This window comes from Petaurus breviceps, unplaced genomic scaffold, assembly GCF_028583685.1.
Source record: "Petaurus breviceps papuanus isolate PSGF00001 unplaced genomic scaffold, PetGlider_PUasm1.0 154, whole genome shotgun sequence".
Taxonomy (NCBI): domain Eukaryota; kingdom Metazoa; phylum Chordata; class Mammalia; order Diprotodontia; family Petauridae; genus Petaurus; species Petaurus breviceps.
The window spans coordinates 12537959-12554598 of NW_027185715.1; the positions used below are offsets into that span (position 1 = coordinate 12537959).

The 16640-nt window shown below is 40.2% G+C and overlaps 1 protein-coding gene across 2 annotated transcripts in view; it reads left to right on the forward strand.

Moving 5' to 3' along the window:
- Positions 1–16640, forward strand: part of HELB (DNA helicase B) — a 49311-nt gene continuing 32671 nt past the window's right edge. The window contains exons 1-6 of one of the 2 annotated variants that reach the window (XM_069080980.1): positions 1–303; positions 1677–1862; positions 2684–2856; positions 5675–6562; positions 11107–11290; positions 11657–11798. In XM_069080980.1, coding sequence (XP_068937081.1) covers positions 123–303; positions 1677–1862; positions 2684–2856; positions 5675–6562; positions 11107–11290; positions 11657–11798 — 1754 coding nt within the window. In that variant the 5' untranslated portion in view covers positions 1–122. Of the gene's footprint in view, positions 304–1466; positions 1863–2683; positions 2857–5674; positions 6563–11106; positions 11291–11656; positions 11799–16640 lie in introns of both variants that reach the window. The other variant, XM_069080978.1, reaches the window with a different exon arrangement.

The window sequence follows — 16640 nt, forward strand, 5'->3', positions numbered from 1 at the left end:
GCTTTTTCGGCGCCCTCGCTGATTGGTCGGGCGTGTCGGCGTCTCGGCGCGCTCCTCGCCTGTTTGGGTTCGGGCGCCCAGGCTTGGGGAAGCCCGCGGTTTTCGACTTCGCTCCCCCGACGATGGGGACTCTGAGGGTGTTACGCGGGTCTTTGTTACCGGACAAAGAGCTGCAGGACGAGGAGGACGAAGGCGAGGACGCGGTGGTGGAGGAGGACTTGGAGGACGAGCCGCTCTTCGTGGACGCCGAGGAGCTGTGTAATGGAGGGTTGAGGTCGGGCAGCCTCCCCGCCCGGCAGCCGGGTAATGCCGACAGGAAAGGCCAGAGGACCTGGCCTGGGGGGGGGGGGCGGGGGGGGGGGAGAGGAGGGGGCGGGGATAGAGCTCCGAGTTCAGATCCTGCCACTTAGCTGTGGTCTGCGCCCCCGAATGCCCCTGAACGCTTCCCAGCCTCAGTTTCCTCCTCTGTAAAACAAGGGGGGCTCCCAGCCTTGGAGCTGTGACCCCGAGAGGCGTGTCTTCTAATCCCACTCTTCCCATCTGTGCAGGTTGTCTCCATCAAACCCCCACCCAGCTAAGGATCTCCCCCGCCCCACCATGACCCCCTCATTTTTGTGAAATCCGCATAAACATTGCCCTAGGAAGGGGAAGCATCTATGATGCACTTACTGCATACAGTTAATAAAGCATAAAAGCAAACAAAGAATGCAGAAGGGCGGGGGGTGGGGTGGAAAAGGGGGTTTGGGGGAGCATGCTCAGAAGCACCAAAGGGGCTGGAGAGCCGGGATAGAGTCCGGGGTGGAGGGAGGGTCAGAAGCCCCCCTAGAAGGGGCCGTGCCATTTGTCTGCTCTGGGGGTTTTACTCCTGAAATCTCTCCTTTCCCTTAGACCTGGTGTCCCAGAGTCTGAGAACCTGCTAAAGGTACTTTCCAGACCTGAGTTATTTGCACTGGAATGTAAACTCCTTGAGGGCAGGGCTCCTTCTCTCTCCCTAGGGCATGAAGAGGAAGGTTCCTGGCCCTTAATAATAAGCCTTTGACCTATGCTTTTCTTTCACCCAGCCTTCTAGCTTTCGTCCATTCATTCATTCATTCGCATATCCACTTCCCTGATTAGATTATAAAGCAATGCCGGTTAAACCATATTTACTGGTCTCTCTGGGTATTATGTATTCTCACTTCTGTGTGTATGTATATGTTATGTGTATTCGATTTTTCCTTTGAAAAAAGTTGCTTTTTAAAGATCGTTTTACTTACTGGAAGAATTGAATACAGTATGAATACAGTGTCTGATAAAAAGTTAATGACTAATTTTGTATGTTCTTTTGCTGTATATAATTCCCTGAATCTTAAAGTTCATCACATTGGAAATTATAAAGTCAATTAAAAAAATTAATATTTGAGGAAACTTTAGTCATATGTCTTAAATTAGCTGATAATTTCTGCTTATGTTTATTATTTTAAAAGTTGTAATTCAAGAGGAAAACACCACAAACCAGATTCGAGTGTTTGGACGGTTTCCATTGGTTGATTCTTGGTGGAAAGTTAAAGTAAAAGTAAAACTTGTGGGATCCCGGTACTTAGGCCATGGATTGCCATCTTACTTTTTACAGACAGACATATTGTCTTATCGCAGAGATGTTTGTTCACTTTTTCTTAAGGCCTGTGAATTTCCAGATGATTTTACATTGGAATTTTTGAAGTGGGTATATGAAAGATCAAGTTATTACAACTTGAGGTTTGAAAATCTTCAAGAAGCACTGAAAGATTTTGAAGAAAAATGGCAAAAAAAGTCTTCAGGGAAAAAAGATGGAAATTCTTCACAGGAGGAAAAAAATGAAAGTTTATTGAATAAAAATCCAAGTAAGTGTAAATTTAATATCAGATTACGTTGGGCCATTACAGCAACTGAGGACTAGAATGTTTCAGCTTTTATTAGCATAATTTGTCTAAAATACAACATTCCTTTTGGAAAAACAACATGTATAAATTAGTGTGGCTTTCCCTTTTTTGAGGGGGGGGAATGGGGAATCTGCCTGACATGGAAAATGATCTAGTTGGAAAAGAGTCCAGTTATGTAAAAAGGGAAAGTAAATTTCAGTGGAAAATGAATGTAGTGAAATGTAATAAGTATGACTTCATTGCAATAAAATTTTATAAACCAAAAACCATTTAGTTATTATATTGGATGAGGAAAGAAGCTTTTTTGCTTATTGCTATTCAGCTATCCAAATAGATAATAAAAGGTCATATATAGATTTAAATTCATTTTTGGATGAAAGTTTTTTGTTTTTGTGGAGTCAAATGCCCAAATCTGCTGGAAATTGTTTGAATCTTTTAAATGAATTAGTTGCAGTTGGGTCTCAGTCACTTATATTGAGAGGAAAGCAGAAAGGAAATAAAAACTCTGAAAAATAAATATCTGTTTAAAAAAATGCAATGTGGTTTATATTTAGAATGAAAGCTTAGAATTTTCAGGTGACTAAAACGCAAACAATATTACTTCTCATTGACTAGAGCAAGTCCATTAGAGTAATCTTTTCTTTAGTGTTGATTATTTCATCCAGTTGTGTAAAATAATTGTCTATGTTTTGCTTTTTTGTAAAAATGATGTTTATTGTGGAAAATTGTTTGTAAAACCCTTGCTTTATGTCTTATTTTAACTGACTTTTTGTCTCCTATAGTTGCTCTAGAAACTGTAATGAGAGCTTTGAAGTTTCCAAGAATAATGGAATTCATTCCAATCCTCTTGCCTCGGCATTTTAACAATCTTCTGGGCCTAAAACATTCTGAAAGCTTATTCAGAGACCTGGAAGAGATCCTAAATACCTGTCCATGGAAGCTTGGCTTCCGTAGAGTAAGTCAGACTTGAACCCTTGGGTGACTGGGCCGATTTCTGTGATGATCGCCATGCTTGTCAAAACCGGGCCAGAACTTGTCAGTGTTGTCTAAGGAGCCATGAATATTTTTTCTTTGTTTCATAGAGTTGATCTGGCCAAAATAGGTTTATCCTTTAAGAGCCAGTCTACCAGTCTCCCTCTGTTTTACTGGGTTGTTACTCAGATAGCACACCTCATCTGTCACTGGGATCACACTCCAAACCTTCCCAGCAAGTTATGACCTGCCGATGGAACCCTGATGTCATAGCTTTTGTGAATAATAATTATACTGTTTATACAGTTACTTAAAGTTTGTAACATACTTACATTCCAATTCAGTGACGTAGATGTTATTGTTATGCTCATTTTACAGATAAGTGAATTGAGGCAGAAAGAGGTCATGTTAACAATCATTTAGTAAAAAAAGCTTTTATTAAGTGCCTACTATGTGCCCTAGTGCTGAGTCATGTGTTGGACTTGGCAAGGGTCAGGTTATGTTGGTAAAAAGCTCAGGAAGGACTTGCATTTATTCAGACCTTCCTGACTCTAAGTCTAGCATTCTATCCACTGTCTCAAGCTGCTTTCTGAGGTCACGTCTCTGAGCAATGGAACACTGACCGTCAGAAGTCCTTGTCCTTGCCTCAGGATCAGCTCATCCTTTTCTGTCACAAATTTCCCTGATTTCTCTGTTAAACCTGCTCATTGTTCACGTGCTGCTATCTCTTCACAAGCACCATGCCCTTTTCCATTAATTTTTGTGTGATACTGATTTTAAATTCACTGGAGACTGTAATATCCCATGTCCATACAACACTGGTAGAATACTAGTAGTAAAATGATACATTCTGCAATCATCCTGCTTGAATAGTCTCAACACTATTTTGTTGTTGTATTTTTTTTTAAGGTAAGCTAAAATAATCAAGGTTTTAATTTTTGTAGTTACATAAATGAAGAAAAAGGGAGGGAAAATGCAATTTGGGGAGAAGAATATGGAGAGGAGAAAGAATAACTAGCAGCAAGGGAGAGCAAGGTGGGCAAATCCAGAGTGTGAGAGAGCAGAGGGTCTACTAACGGTGATTGGGATTGTAGACCATAATTCTAGGAATGGACAGTCTCTGTTTTGATGAGAGCAAGGCAGTGTGGTGTGAGCACTAGACCCTCAGCCATAAAGACCTAGAGAACCTGGAGAAATCATTTACCTCTCCATGCTTGGAAGGCACTTCTTTACTTCATAGGATTCCTGCCTTCCTTTAAGAGACCTTTGAGCAACATGATAACTTTCCTGAATCCCATATCCCATTTCTCCCACAGCCCTCACCCCACCAGCCAGTGTTCTCTTTTCCAAATTATTTTGAAGTAAACCACTTTATATTTGCTTGTATTTATTCTGTATTTTGCATATTGTGTATGTGCATGTATATATAAAAAATACGTATGTATGTCTTTGTCTCCCCCTTTCAAAAGTAAGCTCCTTTTGAGAAGCCATTGTTTCATTCCTGGTATTTATGTTTCCAGTGCTCAGCAGAGTGCCTGGCTCCTGGTAGCTGTTTAATAAATGTTTGTTGATTGAGGATAACAAGACATGGAGAGCTTACCCTATCAGATTCTTATAAAGATTAAACAAGGTCTTAGAGTCTTTTGCAAACCTTAAATTGATATAAAAATGTCATCTCTTGTTGTAACTGTATGGAGAGTATAGAGAGGGGAATAAAGTGGAACATAGGAAAGAGCCATGTTGTGAAGACCTTTGAATGACAGAGGGATTCATATTTGATTTGGATGTAAAAGAGCCAGTGGAGCTTCTTTAGCAGGGGAATGACACGGTTGGTCCTGAGCTTTAGGAAGGTTCATTTGACCACTGAGTAGAACGTGGACTGGAATAGGGAGACCTATCAAAAGTGCCTTGCAGTATGGTGGCTGAGAGGTGGGGAGGACTTGAAGCACTGGCGGCTACATGAGTAAAGACAAGGGAATGTTTCGGAGAGACCTGTGGAGGCAGAAACAGCAAGGTTTGGTGATGAGATGGATATGAAGGGTAAGGGGGAGAAAGGAGCTGACAATAGTGGTGAGGTTATAGGCCATCTCTGAAGTGGCTGGGCAGAGCCTTGGGGGGTGTTCATAATGAGCAGGCACAGCATGGATTGACTGGTCTTATTTGTTACCTTTCTCTTTATTCTAATGTTCCGGGCTAATCGCATCTTTCCTAGCTCAAAACCAGGTAGTGCAGGGACTTTATTTTTGTATGGCCAAGGACAGGACCCCTTGGCACCCTAGTGAAGCCTAATGGAACTCTTCTCAGTCAGTGGACAGGCATTTATTAAGAACCTACTGTGTGCTGGGCATTGTGATGAACTCTAGGGGTACAAAGAAAGGCAAAAGGCTGTCTAATGGGGGAGACAGTATGCAAACACCTATTACAAACAAGGTATGTACATAGTAAATCAGGAGTAATCTCAGAGGAAGGTATTGCATTGAGGGGGGACTTAGAAAGGCTTCTTGCAAGAAGTGAATCTTACCTGAGCCTGGGAAGCAGGGAGGTAGAAATGAGAGAGTTCAAATCATATGGAACAGCTGGTGAAAATGGAAAGTCGGGAGAGGAATGTCTTGTGTGAGGAACAAAAAGGAGGAGATTGCATATTACTTGGAGGGGGAAGTGTAAGATGGCTTATATATATGGCTTATATGATATGATGGCGTATATATGGCTTATAGATATTTAAAATGAAATGGGTTTTATTATACTATGTTGTATGAAAGAACTTAAATTTTCATTTTGCTTGTATTTTTTCTCCAAAGATAATCTACAGAGAATTGAAGCTTATTGGGTGTGAAGCAACTTGGCCAGCATTTTGTCAGTGTGAATTTCTTTTCCAGAAAATGAGTAGTTTGGAGAAAAATGCATTAATGACATATAATAAACTGAAACAGATATGTAGAGAATATGGACACACTTATGTTAAAGAAGCGGAATTAACCTCTTATTTGTCTGGAAAGATACCATTTCAAGATGTCTGGTCTTCTCTGAAGTTTTTGAAAGATATTGGGGTAGTGACAAATGAGAAAGAGTGTATCTTTCTCAGTGATCTTTATGAAGCTGAAAGAGATATTGCTTTTTTGGTACATGACCTCATGACATCACCATCATGGAATTTAAAAGTGGATGTGGAAGAAGTTCTTGCATCTATGGAGACCAGGAAATCTAAACATGCAGAAGGAGATGATGCAGTAAACACCAGTAAACCTCAGGAAGAAAAATTAGAAAATGATGGTCATGCTTTGGACATGCAGAGCCATAGTAACCAAGTTTTTCATTCTGATGAAAATGAAATTGATTTTGAAATGCCAAGCCACGTGCATCTGGACCAGGATCAGATGGCTGCCCTGAAAATGATTTGTTCTAATGCAGTGACAGTTGTCAGTGGGAAAGGTGGCTGTGGAAAGACAACAATTGTTAGTCATCTCTTTAAGTATGTGGAGCAAATGGAAAAGAGAGAAGTGTGGAAAGCTTGTGAAGACTTTGAGCAAGATCTAGATGCACCAGAAGAATGGAACACTTTTGTTCATCAACGTGAATGGAACAATGATAGGAATGAACGTATAGAAGTGTTACTCACAGCACCCACTGGTAAAGCTGCTAGCTTGCTGAGAGAGAAGACTCGCCTTGCTGCTTATACATTACATCAGGTGAAAACTTCTTTTCTAAAGCAATACAAAAATTGCCTCATTAAGTGAAGCAAAATTAATTTAAAGTAAATAGCTGTTCTCAGCTGTAATCAGTCAGCTAGTATTTAGTGAGGAGCTGTTATTCGTTAAGTGATGTGTGAGACTGAAGGAGACAGTAGTTTAAACTATGAATGTTTAAGAACTTTGGAGACAATCCACTAATAACACTTGAGTAATTCCAGTTGTTGGTGAAATGGATTTTTTTTTTGGTAATAGATTTGAGTGTGTTCTAGAATTAGAATCAGGGATTTAAATTTGTAAGACATTAAGCTGAGAAGCTTGGACTAAATGATCTGTAGGATGAGGAAGTTGAGTATTTAGGTAAGAAGTAAGATAACAACCAGCCCTTGGAGAGTGAGTAGGATTTAGGTAGTTGTAGGAGGAAGGAATATTTCAGATCAGCCTGAGAAGAATATTTAGTGGCAGACTTCAAGCATTTGTCCATGGTCTTGCTGTTCTTGGCTGAACACTTGAAGTTGGGAGAAAAAGGATATCTAATATATGTCTTTATAGAGTCATGGTCTAAAATGATACTAACAGGCTAGAATTATGGGTTTAAACTAATAAGATGAATTATAACAGGGGTCAATGTCCATTTCTACACTTGGGTTAAAAAAAAATCAGCTCCACAGGATGGTGGAGGCATAGTTAGATAGTTGTTGATGTGAAAAAGACCTGAGTGTTTTTTGGAGATTGCAGATTCATTGTGAATCAGTAGCATGATGTGACTGCCCAGTCCCCCTCAATATCATCTTTGGGTGCCTTCATGGAGGTACAGTGTCCAGAATGCTGGTGGTTTGTGTACTTTGGTTTGATTAGGTGACCCCTGGCAAATTGTGTTCAGCTCTGGGAGCCCCATTTTAGGAGTTTTTACTGAGCTGCATTCAGATGAAGAGTATCAGGAAAGGGAGAGGAGTGGAAGAAGAGGGATATTAAATTTAGAGAAGAGAAGGCTCTAGGGGGACCACAACATGCATGTTGTTTGAATCATCATGGATTGTCAGAGGAATTATGCTTGCTCAGCTTAGTACCAGCAGGACAGCACTAATAGCAATGGGCAGAAGTTGTAGAGAGGCAGATATCAGTTGATGTAGAGAAAAAAATTCCTAAAGAGAATGTCCAAGTGTGAAGAGGTTTCCTTAGGTAGGTAGTGAGTTCCCCATCAGAAGTCAGCTCATAGGGGGCAGCTAGGTGGCTCGGTGAATAGAGTGCCGGCCCTGGAGTCAGGAGGACCTGAGTTCAAATCCGGCTTCAGACACTTAACACAAAACTAGCCATGTGACCTTAGACAAGTCACTTAACCCCAATTGCCCTGCCTTCCCCCCTGCAAAAAAAAAAAAAAAGAAGTCTGCACATAGTGAGGTGCAGTGGAAGAGATTTCAATCTTTTAAGGTACAGGTTGGATTAGGACATTTTAACTGATGTTTTATGATTCAGGTGAGTGAATAGCATGAGCAAGCTTTATGCTTGTCCTAAGCACAATACTAGCACATTGGCACCTGATAAATGTTGATTGATGTTCCCAGAAGGTGATAAAAAGGGAGACCACGTCTGACTTAATTGTACTCTGTTCTGGATGCCACATTGTAGGAAGAACATTATAGATAAGCTAGAAAGTGTCCAGAGGATGGTGAGGGGCCTTGTGTTTATGTCATGGAGATCAGTTAAAGAAACTGGGAGAGAAGAGACTAGGGAAGGGAAAACTTGGTAGGGGAGTGGGGTACATTTATAGTGTCTTCAAATGTTTAAAGGGCCCTGGTTGGGCCCATATTGGGGAGAGATTAGATTTATTTGACTTGTCCCCAGAGGGCAAAACTAAGAACACTCAGCAGATTTTTATTTTTTGGAGGGGAGAAGGGCAATTGGAGTTAAGTGACTTGCCCAAAGTCACACGGCTAGTAAGTGTTAAGTGTCTGAGGTCGGATTTGAACTCAGGTCCTCCTGACTCTAGTGCTTTATTCACTGCTCTATTCACTGCACCACCTAGCCACCCCTCAGCAGATATTTCAAAGAAGCTTCATGTTAGGAAAAACTTGCTTATACTTAGAGCAATCCCAAAGTGGAATGGACTTTTTTTGGGAGGTCAGTAGTTGGTTCTTTATCATCACTGATGGCTTCCAGGACAATCACTTGTCAGGTATGATGTAGATGGGATTTCCAGATCTGAGACCATCTGATTCTCTTGGAGTCATGACTTAGGATGATGAATCCCTCATTGTGACTTTAGCCACTAAATACTTACTGACCTGGCAACATTTTTAGCATATTCAGGTCTTCAGCATTTTTCTTGGAGAGAAGTTTTTTTTATCTGAATGTCTTATCTGTGACGAAATTGTCAGATTTTTTTTTTTTAAGCAATCAGGGTTAAGTAATTTGCTCGAGGTTACATGGCCAGTTATTTCTGGGTGTGGTACTGAGTATCTGAGCCCGGGATTCGATCTCCAAGTCATCCCGACACTGGAGCTAGTGCTCTTACTCGCTGAGCCACCTGGCCGCCCCTGAAATTGTCAGATTTATGGATGTTGCTGAGAATCTCTGTATTCTCTTCCCTTCTCTTCTTGCTGCTTATTTTTATTTATTTATTTTTAGTTTTCAGCATTCACTTTTTTTTTTTTGCTTTTTGGGGGGCAATTGGGGTTAAGTGACTTGCCCAAGGTCACACAGCTAGTTTTTGTGTTAAATGTCTGAGGCTGGATTTGAACTCAGGTCCTCCTGATTCCTGCGCCACCTAGCTGCCCCTCAGTTTTCACTTTTATAAAATTTTGAGTTCTAAATTTTTCTTCTTTCCACCTTCCCAAGATGGCATGTAATCTAACGTAAGTTACACATGTACAATCATATTAAACATATTTCCACAATTGTCATGTTGTGAAAGAAGAATCAGAACAAAAGGGAAAAACCACAAGAAAGAAAAAAAAGAAAGAGAAAATAGTATACTTCAATCTGCATTCAGACTCCATAGTTCTTTCTCTGGATGTGGATAGATAGCATTTTCCCTTATAAGTCTTTTGGAGTTGTCTTAGATCGTTGCATTGCTGCAAGAGCTAAGTCTATATCAAAGTTGGTCGGGGAAGCTAGGTGGCACAGTGAATAGAGCGCTGGCCCTGGAGTCAGGAGGACCTAAGTTCAAATCTGGCCTCGGACACTTGACACATTTACTAGCTGTGTGACCTTGGGCAAGTCACTTAACCCCAAGTTGGTCATCATACAATGTTGCTTTTACTGTGTACAGTGTTCTCCTGGTTCTGCTCACTTTACTCAGCATCAGTTCATTAAGTCCTTCCAGGTTTTTCTGAAATCTGCCTGCTCAGCATTTCTTATGGAACAGTAGTATTCCATTACATTCATATACTACAACTTGTTCAGCCATTCCCCAGTTTATGGGCATCCCCTCAATTTCCAATTCTTTGTCGCCACAGAAAAAGCTGCTATAAATTTTTTGTACATGTGGATTCTTTTCCTTTTTTATGATCTCTTTGGGATGCAGGCCTAGTAGTGTATTACTGGATCAAATGGTATACACAGTTTTATACCCTTTGGGCATAGTTCCAAATTGATCTCCTTAGTGGTTGGATTAGTTTACAACTCGACCAGTAAAGAATTAGTGTTCCAATTTTCCCACATCTTCTCTATCTTTTGTCATTTCCTTGTTTTGTCATCTTAGCCAATCTGATAGGTATGATGTGGTACCTCAGAGTTGTTTTAATTTACATTTCTCTAATCAGTAGTGATTTAGAGCATTTTTCCATATGACTATAGAAAGCGTTAATTTCTTTATCTGAAAACTGCCTGTTCATATCCTTTGACCATCTCCCAATTGGGGAGTGACTTGCAGTCTTATAAATTTGACTCAGCTCTCTATATATTTTAGAAATGAGGCTTTTATCAGAGTCACTGGCTCTAAGAGTTGTTTCCCAGCTTTCTGCTTCCCTCCTAATCTTGGTTGCATTGGCTTTGTGCAAAACCTTTTTAATTTAATGTAATCAAAATTATCCATTTTACATTTCATAATGTTCTCTCTCTTTTGTTTGGTCATAAATTCTTCCTTCATATGTCTGACAGGTAAACTGCTGGCTCTCCTAATTTGCTTATAGTATCACCTTTTATGTCCAAATTATGTATACTTTTTGACCTTATCTTGGTATATGGTCTAAGATGTTTGTCTATGCCTAGTTTCTGCCATGCTATTTTCCAGTTTTTCCAGAAGTTTTTGGTCGAATAATGAATTCTTATCCCAGAAGCTGGAGTCTTTGGGTTTATCAAGCTGTAGATTACTATAGTCATTGATGCTGTGTCTCATGTACCTAACCTGTTCCACTGATCCACTATATTCCTCATCCAGTACCAGGCAGTTTTGATGATTGTTGCTTTATAATACAGTTTTAGATCTAGTATGGCTCTTAGTGCTTATTTTTGTGGCCATGTGAGATGGACATCCTATGTAGAAATTTTAAAAGTGATTTTTAAGTTTGTGTTAAATTTGGTATTGTATGCTTTATTTGTAGGTAAAGTACAGCTTCTATTCATGGCAGAAAATAAATCAGGAATTGGAGGAAAAAATTCCATGGAAGTTTTCTTCAGTAAAAGTTCTTGTTGTGGATGAAGGGAGCTTGGTCTGCATAGCAATCTTCAGATCAGTGTTAAATTTGTTGCGTAAACATGCCAGACTTGTGAAACTGGTTATCCTTGGTAAGTTAAAAATGGTTAGAGTCTGAAATGCACTTTTAAATGAGTTATAATTTTGTAAATGGTTTTACTTTTTAAAAGTCATATCATGGTCGGCTCTACCCCAATCTTTCTTACGAACTACCCAATTACTAATAACAATCTTAGACATACATTTTATATTTAAATATGTAAAAAGTAAAGAGTTTGTCCTTACTGAGTCCTTTGTAATTAATCTTTGGAATGTACCTGGGAATGTACTTCAAAAGTTACAGTGTTGTTCGATAGGAAAAATGGCTTGATGGCAAGCCTAGTTTTCATAAACTGTTTCAGGAACCTAGATAGCAATGCATAGTGTTAAATTTTCTCTCATTTTTTTTTTCCTTTCAGGTGATATCAGACAGTTACCCAGCATTGAGCCTGGTAACTTGCTAATGGACCTATTTGAGACTCTCAAATCAAGAAACTGTGCTGTGGAGCTAAAAACGAATCATAGAGCAGAATCTCAGCTTATCGTGGACAATGCAGCAAGGTATGAGTTCTGTGCATCCCTGAAAGCTATCCTGCTCCATGCACTCATCAGAAAGGATGTAGGCTGTTAAGGCAATACCGTGTATTCCGTTTGAGATTTGGATATTTGTGACTGGTATAAAATTCAGTCATCGGTCAGCAAATATTTATGTGCGGGCACAGTGTGAGGTGCCAAGGGTCCAAAGGGAAACAATCTCTACTTGAATGGGCCTTACATCTGATGATGCTTCAGGTACAAATCTGTGTATATACAGAGTAAATAAAAAGGGAATAGGTGCAAATCGACACCAAGTATTTTGGGTTAAAGTTATTGAAATTTTGCCATTTTATTTTGACCTGTTCTAAAAATAAAAGATGTACATATTTATTTTAGATTGTGATTTTTAGTTGACTCTGTGATCTCTAAGTTTCTTTTCAGCACTAAGATAGATTACATGTCTATTTTGTCCCTATTTGGGTTGAATAATTTAACTCTAAAAATCATTGCTTGATTTCACCTCAAGACTGAGGACATTTTGGCAGTATATAAAGCAGTTTTTGAATAATATATTCATGTGTTTCCTTTCTGCCCTTAAATTTGGGAGATAAAAAGGAAATTAGTTGATTATAAAAGATAGAAATATAAGATCCTGCTCTATTTAATTTTTTTTTTTTTTAAGCAATTGGGGTTAAGTAACTTGCTCAAGGTTACATGGCCAGTGATTTCTGGGTGTGGTGCTGAGTATCTGAGCCCGGATTTGATCCAGGTCATCCCAACACTGGAGCCGGTGCTCTTACTCGCTGAGCCACTTGGCCGCCCCTATGCAATTGGGGTTAAATAACTTGCTCAAGGTTACACGGCCAGGTGTTTCTGGGTGGGTGCTAAGTGTCTGAGCCCGGGATTCAATCTCCAGGTCTTCTCAACACTGGAGCCGCTGCTCTTACTCGCTGTGCTACCTGGCTGCCCCTATTTAATTTTTTTAACAAACAAAAACCTAATTTGTCTCAGTATAGAGAAAAACAAGAATAGCTTTTATCTAACATGGAATCTCTTACATAATTACACGATTCCAATATAGAGATAACTGTTTGGTGACCCTTCTGATTATTAATATCAATAAATGTTAGAGCCTTCTGGTAGCAAGGTGGTGAGGTCTTCCAGATGCAGGAGCATCTTTTGTTCATAATATTATGCCAGTTGCTTCATGTCTCACAACATTATAGGTTCTCAGTGAGATCCATGACAATTTAGAAAATAATTTAACCTAACAATCTCCCTAGAGAAAAAAAAAGGAAATAGAATGAGAATGCCCATTGTCCAGATGCATGCAGCTGGAAGATGAGTCTGTCGAATTTAAGTGCCTCATTACTGTTCCAAACCTTCTTTTCCCTTCTCTTGCCTCTCCCTCCTTTTTCTTCCTTACCTGTGGACCTTGTCTTTTAGTTTACTGAGACTGAGTCCATTTAAGCTAAGTGCCCTCTCTCCCCCTTCTCTTCATCTCAGAATCCCGCTAGCCTTCCCTCCTTTCCTCCTTGACTCTGACAAAGAGATGTCCCTTCTCCTTGCCAAGGCTTACCCCTTCTACATGTGCTTTTCATCCCCTCCCTGCTGCTGACTGTACCTTTCTACTTTTCAGTTTCTTCCTATTTACTCGTGCTTTTCCCAATGCCTTCAGATATGCTCAAGTTTCTTCTGTCCTTTAAAAAAACTTTACTAGACCCTGCCATTCTCTTCTAGTTTGTGATTCAGTTTTGACTGTTTCCTCATTTTTTTTGCATTTACCAATTTTCATTCAAACCCTGCTAATGCCATGTTGTTCTTACAAAATGCCACCATAGATAATAATAGCTAATAGTGATAAAGGTTTGCGTTTATATGATCCTGTAAGGCTCGCAACATTTTTTACAGATGTTATTTCTTTGGATTATGTTACCATTAAGGTAGGTGCTATTATTATCTCCATTTTCTTTTTTTTTTTGGAGGGCAATTGGGGTTAAGTAACTTGCCCAAGGTCACATGGCTAGTTTTAGTGTTAAGTGTCTGAGGCCGGATCCAAACCCAGGTCTTTCTGCCTCCAGGGCTGGTGCTCTATTCACTGCGCCACCTAGCTGCCCCTATTATCTCCATTTTCATGGAAAGCAAACTAAGGCAGACAGGTTAAATGATTTATTCAGAGTCACACAGTAAGTATCTGAAATTGAATTTGAACTCAGACCTTCCTGATTCCAAGCCCAGCAGTCTTTCCACTGTGCCAGCTTAGAGCCTCTCCTCCAAGTTATCTGTCCCATCATATGTCGGAATCAGCTGAACTTCAGTTTCCTCAACATGATCTGCCTCATGGGGCTGTAAGGAAGGTGTTTATGACAATCTCAAAAAGCTCTATAAATGAGTGCTGTCATCACTGCTGTTATTTTGCCTTTTCTCATTCTTAGTTCACAGGACCTTCATAAAACAAGACCTCTTGGGTCAGATTAGCTTAAGGTCGGTTTAGGTAGTTACTTTCACAGTTACTGTAAATTGATGTGTCTTTTAAGACCATCCAGAACTTGGCAGTAGTCAAGAGACTTTCTGAAATTGGATGCATCTCAATATGGGTTAAACTGGGTGTCTGTAGTGATCATCGTCAGCAAATTTTTGAGATTTGGTAGGAAGCAGAGCAGTGGGATTATGGCCTATAGAAGTCAAGTACAAAATAGTGGAATTTGTGGTTGCTGTCAGTCCTAAACCCTGAGGCCTGTGGGGCTTGAGTTTGCCCTAGCCATGGACAGCCTTATTCCTAGGAGTTGGTTGATTTCTCCTTGCTGGCAAGCAAGAGACAGCAGTACATCTGGTTGCCCAGATGGTGTCAGGCCCTTTGAAACTTAGGGAGAAGTTCCTTACAGCCCAGGCTTTACCTTGTATCTTATCAGTTTCCTGAAATCGAGCTCAAGTCTTAGAATGAAAAGGAAAAAAGGGATGGAAATAAACTAATAGAATGAAACATATTTGATAATACTGGGGAAGCAGAGCATATATGTGATTTTTAAAAGGAAAAGAGGGAAAAGAATAGGTTGTGGGATATAGGAAAATAGCATAGTCTCAAGAATTTTTGTTTCTAAGATACTTAGTAATTCTTTCTGATGCCTTTACTTACCATGTTTCCCCGATAATAAGACACTGTCTTATTATAATTTTTTTGGACAGAAAAACACCAGAGGGCTTATTTTCAGGGGAGGGCTTATTTTAGTGAACATTGACAGCAATTTTAATAAACAGGTAAATGTGAACAAAAAATTGTACCTTTATTCAGTAATGATCATGTCATCTTCTTCAACAACATCGTAATAAGTGTCCATACCCTGAATTCAATCCTGGATGTCTTGCGCCTCCGTTTCCTTCAGAAGAAGTGGACCCAATCTGTCATGTCCAGCAATATAGCTCTCTTTAAATGAGTATGTCTTGTCCAGGTAACCTGCTCGTAGTGCTTTGGTGACACAGCTGTCAGTAATTTTATCCCATGACTTCTTCACCCAAGTCATGACTTCTTGCAGACAGGGCTTCTCAAAGTTTCCACGTTGATTTCTTTCCATTCTATTTTCAATGTAGTCATTGACTTCCATGCGCAAATGGTCCTTGAATGGCTTGTTTATTGCAATATCAAGGGTCTGGAGATAGGCAGTCATTCCTGCAGGAATCATTACTTGATCTATTCTTCTCTCTGCAAGGAAGTTCTTCATTTCTTTAGCACGGTGAGTGCTGGCTGAATCCCAGACTATCAGACCTCTTTGGTTACCTCGCATAACAAGTGGCAGCATTAAATCAACCCACTTTCTTATAACGGCTTGTGTACACCAGGCTTTTTCGGTTTCAAGAACGTAAATGCCAGATGCACGTTCAATCCTATCTTTCTTGCCCTTACTGATGATTAGAGGTGTGGCTTTCTTTCCATCCAAACGAATTGCCAAAACACAGGTGACCCGTGCACTTTCATAGCCAGTGGTAGGAATGTAGGTTGACGTTGCACCCCTGTGATGAATTGTTGTTTGAGATCCTTGTCCCATAAACACTGCAGTTTCATCCATAGCAATCATATTGCAGGTTTGGTACTTGGAAATGTTCATCCTATCAATAAAGGACTTAAATGCAAGTGCACGTTTAATAACTTCAGCATCTTCCAGCTTAAACAGTGTTGTTGATCTTCTTAGGGACAGTTCATACCGTTGAAGGAAACCGTCCAACCAGTGTTGTGATGCTTTGAATCCTTCTGAGACCATTTCAAACTCTGGTGCCATTGAAAGGGCAAATGCTTGAATATCAGCCCTGCACACAACCAAGGCCTTTGCTCTCCTGTCAGCAATCCATTCACCAATGAGGATCTCCAAGTCAGGATATAAGGGCTGCCGACCTGATCCAGACCTGCGCTTTTTCCCTTTTCCCTCATCCACCTGTTGATTGAGGTTATTATAATCTGCTCTCCATTTTCTGACCATTCGAAGATCCAAAAGTTTTTCTTTACAGAAAACTGCAAGATTCTTGCCATGTGACTCCTCTACAATTGCTTTCTTATACTCAACAGTATAGCTCTTCCTTTTTGTACTCATGTCTGGGGGTCAAAACAGACAGAATAACAAAATTATGACCATCAGTCCTTCTTTTCACTCCATCATGCCTCCTGAGTTCTTCTTTTTTCCTCCATCATGCCCCCTCACTCCCGCTTACATACCGAATTTTTATGTTGTCCTGCCTCAGCTCTCCTCCGCGACACTGCTCTCAATGGCGCCAGCAAGCAAATCACTGGGGAAGAACAGGATGACATGCTCACTGCTGCAGCTCTGATTGGATGCAGCTCGGAGTGCGGCGTGTGTTTCACCCGGGGGGGGGGGA